This window comes from Camelus bactrianus, chromosome 3 (assembly GCF_048773025.1).
Source record: "Camelus bactrianus isolate YW-2024 breed Bactrian camel chromosome 3, ASM4877302v1, whole genome shotgun sequence".
Classification (NCBI taxonomy): Eukaryota; Metazoa; Chordata; class Mammalia; order Artiodactyla; family Camelidae; genus Camelus; species Camelus bactrianus.
In genome coordinates this window covers 71279051-71293991 of record NC_133541.1, presented here as the reverse complement: position 1 = coordinate 71293991, position 14941 = coordinate 71279051, and the positions used below count along the sequence as shown (strand labels likewise).

Genomic DNA, 14941 nt, shown 5'->3' with positions numbered 1-14941 from the left:
TCAGCAACAAATTTATATATAGTATATAGATATGTAAACTTGCTTTGTGATAGAAGAGGCACTGCAAGGATAATTGTTCACTAGATGTGATGGCAAACTTGGTGTTCTATATGATAAAATGAAGTTGGGTCCCTACTTGATATTATGCAGAAAGGTGATTTCTAGGTTAATAAAATGTGATTTGAAAAAATGACACAGTTAATGTTTAAACTGAAGGAAATGCCTTGTGACATAGAGGTTGGAAAAGATTAGGCAAGATTGCTATAGTGTGAAATATGAACTTATAATTTATGGATTACATTATATTAAGTCAAAGATTTCAATGAAGAAAGGTACAGACTGTTAAAAGATGAGTGACAAATATCTAAATTCCATAAATACCATAAGAGATTAATCTTTAGAATAAACAAGGAATTCTTGGAAAATCTACATAAGAATTTCAGGAATCCTAATAGAAGTATGAATAGGCAGTTCATACACATGAAAGAATGCTAAATAGCTAACAATTACATGAAGAAATGCTCAGTTATATTTGAAATTGGAAAAATATAAAATAAAGCATTGTAATACTACACATTCATCAGCATGGCAAAATTTTGTAAGTCAGCTAATATTAAAGTGTTTGTGATTATGTGGGTGTACCAGTTATACAAGTAGGTATATCTATTCCTCTTAACAAAATAAAATAATTCGTATATAACTTATTTCTATTTCAGATTCTCATCAAGAGTCCTATGTTTGTGTGCCTATCTCTGGCCAGAGCTTCAGAATCTTTAGTTATTATTGGAACATCTGCACTTTTGCCCGTATATATAGAAAGTCAGTTTATGTTAACACCCAGTGACGCAACTACACTTTCAAGTAGGTGTTTTTGCTCATTGTACTCATAGTGAAATTTTTATGTCAAGTTTTCTCATATGTATTTATGGAAATATTTCAAATAGGCAGAAAGTAGGAGTGGTGGTATTTGCTCAAATGTTAAATACCTAAATATTGTCCACTGAAATTTTAAAAATATGAGCGCTTTGCCATCATTGCATCGATAGTTTTTAATATGTAAAACCTTTAAGACATCTGCGCCTGTCCCTTATCCCATTTCTCTTCCTCTCTCCCCATGGGTAACAACTCTTCTAAAGCTAGAGTGCGTTCTTTATATATTTTTTACTTCTTATGTGCCTATGTACGTACAATTTCTAAAATTCATCATTTTGTGTACTCTTGCATTACTTTCGTGTGAAATTATGTTCATCAGATTCATGTTGCTCTGTATTTAGTGCATTTTAATAGTGCTGTGGGACTCTATTTTATGAATAGACTACTGTTTATTTATCCATAATAATATTAGTGGACATGAAGTTGCCTCTAACTTTCTCACCTTTCCAGACAATGCAATAACAAATAGATTTGCGCATATCTACTTGTGCACATTTGTAGAATGGATCTGTGTTTGGACATTGAAGGGGAATTGCTTGTGTGTACATTAGTTTTACTACATATTGAGAAATTGGCTCTCCAAAAGAAGTTTCAAATGAAATTAATTGTTTTAAGGTTCTAGCATTAATGGGAAGGTGGTAGATGTGATCGTTTATTATTGTGCTGTAAAAAGTCAAGGATGTGTGTGGTAACTTTGAGTTAACCAGTGAAAGAATAGTAAGAAGAGTAGTGAAAGAGTGTGTTAATGTGAAATTTTGATTAATAATTTTAAAAAACAAGAAAGGAAAGAAGGAACATAAAATATGTGGGCCAAATAAACAAATATTAAGATGTGCAAAAACATTTACTACCAGCCTTTTATTGAACAGATTTTGTGATAGAGGGCACACCATTGTGAGACTGGAAATAGTCCAAAAGCCAAAAACATGACAGTTTCAAGGGCCATAATGACGGATTTTTTTCCATGAGTATACCACACTGTTTACCACTCTGATAAATCTGATTAACAGATACGGGGACTAAATTCATTTAACTTGTTTCATATAGTATTTAATTATGGCTAATATCAATAAGACTCTAAACAACAAGATAAAGCCACAGTATTGGCTTCAGTTCTACTGGCTAAGTCCTGGACCCAGCCAGCTGAACAAATTTCTTGGCCCTCAGGGTCTACCTTAAGAATAATGGCTTTCTCTTTAAGTTTCGGTATTGACCTTTCCACTTAGCCTGAGATAGTCAATCCAAGTATAAAAGAATGCATTAGCAATTGCATATATTCTACCCTGGCCTGCAAGGGTGAAGTTTTGGGCAGCTCTGTCACCCATAACAATACTGATCAGTGACTGAGGCTGACCAGAATGCTTTCCACAGATGAGCTGGTGTCATTTATTATTTCAGCTAAAATCAGGGACAAATTTTGTACCACATTTTCTAATTGGGTCACTCTCAGAGTAATGGAGATATCTGCCCTCAGGGTGCATATAAATAACGTGTCAGTAATCCCTCTGGAAAGCTCCCCTTAGTAACCAAGAGTAACTTCATTTAAGAGATTTCTGCAGTCTTCTGAGGGCTGTGTGATCTACTGATGGTGTTTCTTTAAAGATTTGAAGATCTCTTAAGACCACCCCGTGGCTTTAATATACCACTTCCAGTTGATGAGTAAGGCTTGCCAAATGGTTAGTTGTGAATCTGTTTTGGTTCATCTTAAATGAGAATGTCAGTTCACAAAATCGCGAAGTCTCTGCAGGACGGGCTTTGCTTGTGACAAGAGGTCAGTAGTAAGCTAAGAGTTGCTCTTCAGATACAGCTGTTTCTGGGAGTCAGTGAGTCCTGTACAACCGAGGATGCTTCTGAGCAGAGGTTGCCTTCCTTTTCCAAAGACTCTGGCAGAAAAAACCATCAGTCATGGAGACTTGTAGCTCAAATAGGTCATTAGGTGTGTGGTACCTCAGAGTAGGGAGCATACCACAGCATGCTGATTAACTTCCAGTGTAGGTCTGTGGGTTATACTCACTGTAGGTTACCTGATACAAGAGACTAAAGAGAATGCCCAAATGCGTCATCTGCTGTTTCCAATACTCAAGAAGCCGAAGAGATGCTAGGCTGGCTTTCGGATGAGGGGAAGGGAAACAATTTTCCCTTAACTTCCAGAGTGATGGACCGTTATGAATCTGTCTGCACAGTCCTCCCAAAACCTGATAAGCAGTCTTTTTTTGTTAGGTTTCATGAGTCAACTTTGCTGATGATGGTGTGATAACACCAAAGTCAGAGCCACTGAGTCTTAGGCTTCTGATCCTATGGCCAACTGAATATTATGTATCATTGAAAGCTTTGGGCATTATAGGGTAGTGGTAGTCACAGTAAATCCTGACCTGCTCCCTTGTAGTAAATGAAAGAGGAATTTAGGTACCCGTGAGGGAATGCTGCAAAAGTATATTTGTGGCTTTGTAGCATGAATGAAAATTTGTCTTTTTCTTTGGGTACTAATGGGATGCAAAAGAAGACATTGGCAATGTCCAAGTTAGCATATCAAGTGCCATTGGTCTGTGTCAAAAATTTAGTTACATCACAATGTATGGAAAATCCACGGCTATGGGAACAATTAAATTCAGTTGGTGGTTAATCCGCTATAAACCTCAAGCCTTTGATAATTTTTTTCACTAGCCGTAAGGTCTGTGGAATTGAGATACTGCGTTTCTTACCACTCCTTCTTCATTTAAGTGCATAATCAAAATTGGGACTTTCCCTTTTCCTCCTGGGATTCTATGTTGTTTCTGCTGGACTGTACACAAGGAGATAGGGAGATAGTTTGGGTAGCAGTTTATGTGTTCCACTATCACTTTGGGAGTTTAGGGGCATAAACAGTACAAGCTTGCAAAATATGGTTATCAATTCTGTATTTTGAAATTGGAGCCACAGCACTAGTAAAAGGAGCCACAGCAAAAGTGCTCTAAAGGGAGACACTATCTCATTTATCCAAGACTGTTCACTATACAAATATTCTTAAAAAGATAGAACAAGAAGCGGTCAGTGTTTCTGCTTGCAGGATGTACAGCACAGAGGGTAATGGAGAATTATTGCCCAATAAATAGAGCAGTAATTATATTACATATAAATAAAGATAAATCTTGACCTCTACCTCTCTATTGACATAGATACCAATTCTAGATGGATTGCAGATCTAAATGTGAATGGTAAAACAATAAAGCTTTTTAGAAGAAAGCATAGGAAAATATTTTCATGGCCTTGGAGAAGACAAAGATTTATTAAACAATATATATTACATAACTGTAAAGAAAAAAAAATGTGGTATTACATTAAATTTAAGGACTTCTATTCATCAAATGTCACGCTAAGGAGTAAAGATGCATGCAAAACAGTCTTTTCAATAGAAATATTCTACAAAGTATTTGTGTCCAGAATACAGAAAAAAATCTGACAATAATAAAAATGCAGATAATCTAATAAAAATGGACAAAAGAATTGAGCAGGCATTATATACAAGATGATTCCAGTTGGCCAGTGTTTATGTGAAAATGTGCTCACCTTCAGCGATTCTCGGTGAAATGCATGTTAAATCTCAGTGCGATACCATTACTTGTTCACCAGAATTGCTAAAATGAAAGATACATGTTGGCATGGACATGAAGCAATTTACCTTTTATCCTCTGCTGGTGAGAGTGTAAATTGGCTTGTCATTTCATAAATATCTTTGGCAGTATCATAAAAAATCTGAACCTATCCATGTCCCCTGAACCAGGAATTCCACTCATAGTTATATACCCATCATAAGTTCCTCTCTTAATGTATCCAGCATAAATGCATATGCTTCCAAAAGGACATGTATATGAATTTTTGAAGTAGCAGTGCAATTGGCAACATTACAGTGAATAAGTTGTAGTATATGTGTATACTATAGAATGCTGTTCCTCAGTGAGAAGGCATGATCTATTTTATACAAAAATATGGGTGAATTTTTCAAACATCATGTCCAATAAAAGAAGTGATAATGTATATATATACTTAATGATCCATATTAGATGAAATCCCGTAAGGGCACAAAGGAGCCTCTGGCCTCCTGATAATGTTTGATTTTTCACCCAGGTGGTGGTTGCATAGTTATGTTCACTTTGAAAATTTGTCAATATGTATAATTGTGATTTGTGCATTTTTCTGTACACCAGTAAAATATTTACATAGAAAGTTGATTGGAAGTTCTGTGCTTTGCAGTTGATTTTCAGCTGTTTTTTTTTTCCTTTTAGGGTGGTCTTTCAAGGACACAGCTATTTAATTGTTGAACTCCCAGTATCCAGTATTTTCTTATTGCCTAGCATAATGAAACTGACAGCCAGTATTTTCTTAGCTGCGTTGGGTTCTCAGTTTTCTGCTTTACAGATGTTCTTGATTTTCCCAACTAGTTGTTGAGTTCAACTGGATAAACCTAGAGTCTTCTTCTGGGTCAGTGATACTGTGTTGTGGGTGGGGAACATTGTATTTAGACTGCCATCCAGTCCTCTTGTTTTTTTAAGTCTACTCACTCTTGCTTTCTGTCATACCTGCTGCCCTTAGTTTCTAAGATTGTGAAGTAAAATGTGGTTTACTTCTTCTTGACTTCCTTACCTGCAGCCTTATTGTTCACCCTCTGAAATCTCCCAATTCACTTCCAGTTCCCACTGTTTCCTTAATAAATATTGCCCCTAATCTATTTGTACTTTTTTGCTTTCTAATGAATGAATTTGTCTATAAATGTCTACCTTCTCACAAGCACTCATATGTTTACTATGTGGCTGGACACTGTCCTAAGCACTTAAATATTAACTCATTTAATTTTCTTAACAACCTTATAATGTACATATCATTATTTATAGACTTTCTTTAGTAACATCTCATACATTTAGATATAATTTTTATTATTGTTCAGTTCTGAGCATTTTAAATTCTCATCATTATATTTTCACTTAAGCCATGCATTATTGGGAAGAGATTTTTAGTTTCTAAGTATTCTTATTTCTCTTTTTAAATAACTGATTGTTCAGATCAGTTAATACTTTTCCATATTTTTAATAGTGTTCTAAGCTATGCCTCTGTTTCTGAAAAAGCTGAGTTAAAACACTACTAATAGATCTTTAGTTGTTTTGAAATCTAGGCAGTGTTTACATAATTTATTTTGTACATTGTATGAGTTTACTGTGCTATCTTCATCTGTTTTACTACTTTCTAACTATATTTCTTCTCTTCCTCTTCTTCCTCATTTTCCTCCTTGTGCTTGCCTCTTTCTAATCCCTTATGCTTGATTGAAAAGAAAACTATGTCTCATAATTGCTGTTCTATTGATGTGAGATTGTTAATATTTCACATCCATTCACAGAACCTATGAGTGGCTTGGTTTCATTTTTGGTAGCAAAACTATGTGAATGCTTGTCACTGTGGGCATACTTCTTGCTATAAACCATAAATGCAGGCAGTTATCCAATAATAGCTCTCAGTAAGACACCTCTCATTTTAATGTTTTACATGGATTAAGTCCTGGGCTTTTCATAGAGCCATTACTACATAGGAGCAAAACTTCACCATCACTCTTCTAGAGTCCTTTAGGCCCATAGTTTCAGCCCCACTCACAAATTTGTATTTCTTATAAGGTTCAGGTTTGTTGTGGTATTTATCGTACTTCTAAGTTTTTTCTCTGTCTCTTGATTTTAATCTATGTTTGCTGTATGTTTAGAGCAGAGATAATTGCATCAGTGTATGAATTTTCTGTACTATATTTAGCTGATTATTTTTAACTGTGTTTTCTCTTCTTCTTTTCTTTTAGGATTTATTTTAATTCTAGGAGATGCAATTGGCCAGTTTCTGGGAGGTATCATCGTTTACACGATGCGAATGTCCTGTAAATGCCTTATGAGATTTGTGATGGTTACAGCTGTTGTATCACTTGTAGCATTTGCATTAATAATTTTTGTACACTGTGATCCAATACCGTTTGCTGGGTTCAATGAAGATTATGGTGGGTAAGTGTAACTTTGTACATTAGATTTTTTTTAAGTTATATTCAGTTTACAATGTTGTGTCAGTTTCCAGAGTACAGCACAATTTTTCACTTATACATGAACATTCATATATTCATTGTTGTATTCTTTTTCACTGTGAGCTACCACAAGATCTTGTATATATTTCCCTGTGTTATACAGTATAACCTTGTTTATCTATTCTACATATGCCTGTAAGTATCTACAAATTTCGATGTCCCTTCCCATCCCCTGCCCCCTTGGCAACCACAAGATTGTATTCTATGTCTATGAGTCTGTTTCTGTTCTATATTTAAGTTTTTTTTTTAATTTCACATATGAGTGATATCATAAGATACTTTGCTTTCTCCTTCTGGCTTACTTCACTTAGAATGACATTCTCCAGGGACATCTATGTTGCTGCAAATGATGTTATGTTGTCATTTTTTATGACTGAATAGTATTCCATTGTATAAATATACCACATCTTCTTTATCCAGTCATCTGTTGATGGATATTTAGGCTGTTTCCATGTCTTGGTTTTTGTAAATAGTGCTGCTATGAACATTGGGGTGCAGGTGTCTTTTTGAAGTAGGGTTCCTTCTGGATATATGTACATTAGATGTTTACATCCAAACCTAACAATTTATTTCTTAGTTAATAATTATTTATCCAATAACCCTCATATTTTATATCATTCTTGGAATTAATGAACATATAAAAGAAAGGGCAGAAATGTCATAATGATAGCTTGTGATATGACTACTTGCAGTCATATAGTCTAAAGAAAAAACACATTGAAATGAATCAGAACCTAGAAGTAGAATTCTGTATTAAAATGAGTAGCCACTGGAAGACCATACTAACTGTCTGTACACAGTCAGTCTTACCATTGTTCCTGAATTGGTATGTCTGCCTTATTATCAGAGAATGGAACTGAAAACATCTGAAAGTATGTATAAGTAATAGCTCCTCTAAGTTAAACATGCAAAAATTCAAAGAACTAGGCAGAGATTGTTGTTAAATAAGGGCAACATAATTGGAATTGGAAACCAAAGGACTAAGCAAGTAAAATAAGTAAAGAAAATAAGACTTCCACTTCAAGCTGCAATGGAGTAGCTTATGCAGAACAGTGCTCCCACTGAGAACACCTAGAAAAACTGAATGAAGTTTTAAAAGATTTCTTTTTAAGAGCATCAGACAGTTATTTAGGCAACTAGGAAGTTAAAGCCCAAATTCCTGGAGAAAGGCAAACCTTGAGAGGAGAAGCAACCTCTGCAGTTACTTTTTCCCTGAGGATATTTAGTATTCTTAGACATTGGCGAGAAGCTGAGAATTTTGGCAAAGGGTCTGAGAGGAAAAACAAAAAAAAACCACCTAGTAAGATGACAAAAAACTGGCACAACTTTTGACTGACCTATGAACCTAAAGAGACAAAAATTAGGGCATGGTGTGGGGCAGGATATTTCAGTAAGGAGAAAGGTAGACAAGTGAGATAATACTCTGTTGGGTTTTCACTCACTACATTTGCTGAATTATGAAGCTTAGAGGCTAAAATCAAGCAGAAATCTTGTAAAAAGCAGAGAAAAATTCCACCAGTATTGTGATGCTCTATAGATAAGAGTTCAAATTTAGAATGTGCTGCTGTGGAAGAACCATGGTAAACACCAGATGTTCTCAACTGATATTTCTGTAAGGTTAAGACCTAACAGTGAGGGCTTCCCTAAAGTGCTATAACTCAGACAGGAGTTAATCTGTTCTCTAAGTGGATTAATTTGGTCAGCCAGCACTCTATCTAGCAGCCGAAAGACAGACTCAGCCCTCTCAAAGAAGGATAATACTGTACAAAGCTGTAAAATGTTATTGACAAGGTTCTTACATATATATATATGGGTAGGCCAAGGACATGGCCAAAAACCATGAGATGAAACAGATGATAGAATAGACCCATAGGGGATCCAGATATTGCATTAAACAAATAAGAATGTTAAAATGGTAGTTATATGTGCAGTAATACAAATGATTGTGAATTTCTCATCAGAAAACCTAGTTTCTGGTGTAAAATTGTGTGTAGGGGGAGAAGAGGCATATGGTCAATTATTATGTAGATCCAGAACTGTTATAAAAAATAAATTCTAGTAAAAAAGGATATACAACAGACAGTACAAGTTTTGTAAAGCCTAAATATTTACTATTTGGCCCCTTATAGAAGATATTTATTGATCCCTAATCTAAACCTACCTATTTGAAGGCAGCAATTGTCAGATTGTATAAAAAAGTAAACCCCAACTAAATACAGTCTATATGAATCCTACAATAAAAAATGATTTCGGTAGTTTAAAAGTTAAAAAGATGAAAAGAATTATACAAACACTAAATAAAAGAAAGCTAAAATATTAATATCAGACTTAAGAACCAAGAAAATTACAGGGATAAAGAGACATAGAATTATAAAATGGTCAATTTACTAAGAATAAACAAAATTCTATTTATGTATGCAGCTAACAGAGCCTCAAGATTTAAGAGGGAAAAATATACAACTGGAAGAAAAGAAGATAAATCCAAAAATATACTTGGAAACTTTATCACTACCCTCTCAAGGGAGAATAAAGAAGTACTGAATAACACAACCAACTTGAACTAATTTTATTGTTTATGGAACACTCCAGTCAACAACAGCAGAATACCTATTCTTTTTTAGTACAAATGGAATATTCACCAAAATAGACCATACTATTGGGTCATAAAACAGACCTCAGAAGTTTAAAAGAACTGTAACTATACAGAGTGTTTCCTACCACAACATAATCAAGCTATAGTCAAAACAGAAAGATAATGAGACAATCTCCAAACACTTGGAACTAAATGGCACACTTCTTAAAAAGTCTGTGTGTAAAAAAGGAAGTCTGAAGGGAAATTAAAAGAAAATACATTACACTGACCTGAATGAAAATGAAACTACTATATATCACAATTGTGAGACAAAACTAAAACAGTATTTAGAAGGAAATTTATAGTACTAAATACATACAATAGAAAATAGGAAAATCTCAAATCAGTAATCTGAGCTCCCATCTCAAGAATTTAAGAGCAAAATAAACCTAAAAGAAGCTGAAGGAAGCAAATAATAAAGATACAGGTAAAAATCAATTAAACAAAAACCTAATTCTTTGAGAGATCAATAAAATTGACACATTTCTAGCAATATTAACAAAGAAAAAAAGCATAGAACACACCAGTTACCATTATCAGGAATCAAATAGGCAATAACTATCCCCACATAAACTTAAATTGTAATGAGGGACTACCACAAATAACCCCACACACATAAATTTGACAGGTAATTTGGACTAATCCTTGAAAACCATGCTGAAAAAACTCACCCAATATGAAAAAGATAATTCACTTAGTTATAAAAGAAACTGTTTTCTTGTTTCCTGAGGTAGGCTTGTATTACCATAAACTTTCATCTTAGAATTACTTTTGCTGTGTCCCACTGATTTGGATCGTGTTTTCGTTTTCATTTGTGTCCAAGTGTTTTATGATTTCTTCTTTGATTTCTTTGGTGATCCTTTGGTAGTTTAGTAGCATATTGTTGAGCCTCCATGTGTTTTTGTTTTTTGCAGTTTTTTTTCTTGTAGTTCATTTCTAATGTCATATAGTGTTGTGGTCAGAAAAGGTGCTTGATACAATTTCAGTTTTCTTTAATTTGCCAAGGCTTGTTTTGTCACCTAGCACGTGATCTATCCTGGAGAATATCACACGTGCACTTGATAAAATGTGTATTCTGTGGCTTTTGGATGAGATGTTCTGAATATATATCCATTAAGTCCAGCTGGCCTAATGTGTCATTTAAGGCCAGTGTTTCCTTTTTATTTTCTCTCTGGATGATCTGTCCATTGATGTAAGTGGAATGTTAAAGTCCCCTACTATTATTGTATTATTGTGACTTCTCCTTTTATGTCTGTTAATATTTGCTTTATTTATTTATGTTCTCCTATGTTGGGTGTGTATATATTTATAATTGTTATATGTTCTTGGGTTGATCCTTTGATCATTATGTAATATACTTCTTTGTCTCCTGTAACATTTTTTGTTTTCAAGTCTATTGTATCTGATATAAGTATTGCTACCCCAGCTTTCTTTTCATTTCCATTTGCATGGAATACCTTTTCCCATCCCCTCACTTTCAGTTTGTTTTTGTGTCCTTTCAGCCACTCTATGTCTTTTGATGGGAGCATTTAATCCATTTACATTTGAAGTAATTATTGATAGGTATGTACTCATTGCCATTTTGTTAATTGTTTTGGGGTTGTTTTGGTAGGTTCTTTTTGTTTCTTTCTTCTTCCTTTGTGATTTGATGACAATCTTTAGTATCAACAACTATGCACCAATAATATGGGCAACTAGAATAAATGGACAAATTCCTAGAAATACACAATCTCCCAAGGCTATACCAAGAAGAAATAGAAAATATGAACAGACCAATCAGTAGTGAAAGTGAATCAATAAAAAAAAACAAAAACAAAAAAAACTCCCAACAAAAAAGTTCAGGACCAAATGGCTTCACAGATGAATTCTACCAAACATTTAAAGAATTAATACATATCCTTCTCAAACTATTCAAAAAAATGGATTAAAGACCTAAATGTAAGATGTGAAACCATAAACTTCTATAAGAAAACATAGGCAGTATGCTGTATGACATTGGTCTTAGTAATTTTTTGGATGTCTCCTCAGTTAAGAGAAACAAAAACAAAAATAAACAAATGGGACTACATCAGAACTGGAAAGCTTTTACTCAGTAAAGGGAAGCATCAACAAAGCAAAAAGGCTGCTTAATGAATGTGAAAAGATATTTGCAAACAATATATCTGGTAAGGGGTTAATATCCAGAACATACAAAGAACACGTACAAATCAACATCAAAAACAAACATCCCTATTAAAAATGGGCAGAGGATTTGAGTAGACATTTTTCAGAAAAAGAACATATGGATGGCCAACAGACACATGAAAAAATGTTTAACATCACTAATCATCAAGGAAATGCAAATAAAAACCACAATGAGATATCACCTCACATTGGACAGAATGGCTATCATCGAAAAGACAACAAATAACAAGTGTTGGCAGTGATGTAGAGAAAAGAGAATGCTCATGCATTGTTGGTGGCAATGTAAATTGTTGCAGCCCCAGAGCAATTGAGATTGCTCCAAAAATTAAAATTAGAATTTCCACTTTATCCAGAGTTTCCACTCTTGGGTATTTATCAGAAAAGAAGACAAATACTAATTAGAAAAGAACCATGCACCCTATGTTTATTGCAGCATTATTTACAATAGTCAAGATATGGAAGCAACCCAAGTGCCCATCAACAGATGAATGGATAAAAAAGATGTAGTATATATACAGTGGAATATTACTCAGCCATAAATAAATGAAATCTTGCTATTTGCAACAACATGGATGGAACTAGAGGGTAATGTGCTAAGTGAACTATTTCAGACAAAGACAAATACTGTATGTTTTCACTTATATGTGGGCTCTAAGAAACAAATGAACAAACATAACAAAACAGAAACAGTTCTAGATACAGAGAATAAACAAGTGGTTGCCAGAAAGAAAGGAGTTGGGGGAGGAAAGAAATAAGGAAGGAGTTTTGGAGTTTTTTAAGAGGTACAGACTTTCAGTTGCAAAATAAATGTCATGAGTATGAAATGCATAGTGTGGGGAAAATAGACAATAACTATGAATTATATTTGTATGGTGGCATATTGTAACTAGATTTACTGTAGTGATCAGTTTGAAATATATAGAAATACCAAATCACTATGCTGTGTAAGAGAAACTAACATAGTGTTATAGGTCAATTATACTTCAAAAACAAGCAGACTCATAGGAAAAGATAACAGATTTTTGGTTATCAAAGGTGAGGGGTTGGGGAAGTGGGAATTGAATGAATGCAGTTAAAGACTCAGTATTTTTAAGATGTTAATCCTCCCCAAATTGATGTATGTATTCAGTGTAATCACAGTAAAAATCCCAGCAAGCTTTCGTTTTTAGATACTGGAAAAATAACTTTTAAATTCATATAGTTATGCAGAGGACCTAGGAAAACCACAAACAATTCTAAAGAAGAAATGAAGGACTAGCATCATTTGATTTCAAGACTTACTGTCAATCTACAATAATCAAGAAAATAGTATTGGTGTAAATATGGACAAATAAGTCAGTGGAACAGAATAGAGATTTTAAAAATAATCCTACATATATATATATGGATAATTGATTTTTCACAGAATGCATATGCAGTTTAGCAGAGAACAGATAATCATTTTAACAAATGATGCTGAAACAATTAGATATCTATATGTAAACAAATAAACTTTGATCTATATCTTATACCATGTAAAATACTTAACTCAGAATGGATTGTAGATATAATTGTGAAATATAAAATTCCAAAAATATAAGGAAAACTTTTGCAAACTTGTGTTCAGCAAAGATTTCTTAGATATGACACCAAACATATGATCTATAAAGAAATATATTGATAAATTGAACTTCATCAAATGAAAAATGTCTTTCTTTGAAAGATCCTGTTAAGGTAATGCAGAAACAAGCCTTAGACTTGAGAAGATATTTGAAAATCATAAATCTAACAAAGGACTTTTAAAGAATTCTAGGACATATGAAGAACTCTCAATGCTTTATAATAAGAAATCCACAAAAATGGGCAAAAGATTTGAATAAATAATTAACCAAATCATATACACAGATGGTAAGTAAGCACCTTAAAAGATGTCCAACATCAGTCAATAGGGAAATGTATATTAAAAACCACAATGGGGAAACTACTATATTCCTGTTAGAACGTCTAAAGTTAAAAAGACTGACTGTTCCAAGTGCTGACAAGGAATATGGAAAGCAACTGAAATCTTAAACACTGCTGGTGAGAATGTAAAATAGCACAACCACTTTGGAAAACTGTTTGACAGTTTCTTAAAAAGTTAAATGAACATCTACCCATATGATTCAAACATTCTGCTCCTCAATATTTACCCAAGAGACATGGAAGCATGTGAGCATACAAAGGTCATATAAAGATAAGCTGCATAAAAGAAGCCAGGCAAAGAAAGTACACATAGTATATGATTCCACATCATAAAATGCAATGAAGTTCAAACCAATGAATAGTGACAGAAAGTAGATCAACAGATGCTGGGGGCAGAGGAATGACAAAGGGGCACGAGGGAACTTTTGGGGGTGATGATTGTGTTCGTTAACAAAAATTGTGATGGTTTCACAAGTGTATGCAAATTGTACACTTTAAATGTGTACAGCTTACTGTATGTGAGTTGTACCTAAATAAAGCTGTTAAAATTATTTCAATAATCATATTTTATGGATTTCATTGATATCTTGATGTATACATTAATAAGTATAATACAGTGGTATTATAATTACATTCAATCTCTTCTTTTACAGAACAGGGCACTTGGGCAACCTGACAGCTCCTTGCAATTCTCATTGTAAATGCTCATCTTCATTTTATTCTTCTACATGTGGAAGAGATGATATTGTATATTTTTCTCCTTGCTTTGCAGGTTGTACACATTCTAAAACATTAAAGGATAGCAAGGTAATTATTTTTTATTATGCTTCTTCGTCTCTACTAAGATGTGCAACTTATAGATGGTGTTCACATTTTACTCCTAGCTCTGTATAAAATCTTTTTTCCCTTTACTTATATTTTGAAAACAAGAGAAGAACATATGCTTTATGTGGCCACAATACATAGGACTTATAAGAATTGGAAGTGGAAAAGATTAAATTATATTAAAACAGTAATTAAAATCACATTAAAATATGTCTCCATATATTACATTATTCCAATTTTATGATTTTAAAGCAGTGGGTGACTATAGTGTACCTCTTGCCATAGCAAAGTTGAAAGAAGCAGTCTAAGAGAATACTTTGTCTTCTTCTTATGTAGCTTAT

General features: G+C 33.7%; 1 protein-coding gene across 1 annotated transcript in view; it reads left to right on the top strand.

The window, feature by feature from the left end:
• The window catches only part of SLCO6A1 (solute carrier organic anion transporter family member 6A1), a 76138-nt gene that overhangs the window by 33974 nt on the left and 27223 nt on the right, over positions 1-14941 (top strand). Inside the window, exons 7-9 of the mRNA XM_074354909.1 lie at positions 717-861; positions 6746-6941; positions 14429-14582. Coding sequence (XP_074211010.1) covers positions 717-861; positions 6746-6941; positions 14429-14582 — 495 coding nt within the window. The remainder of the gene's footprint in view (positions 1-716; positions 862-6745; positions 6942-14428; positions 14583-14941) is intronic.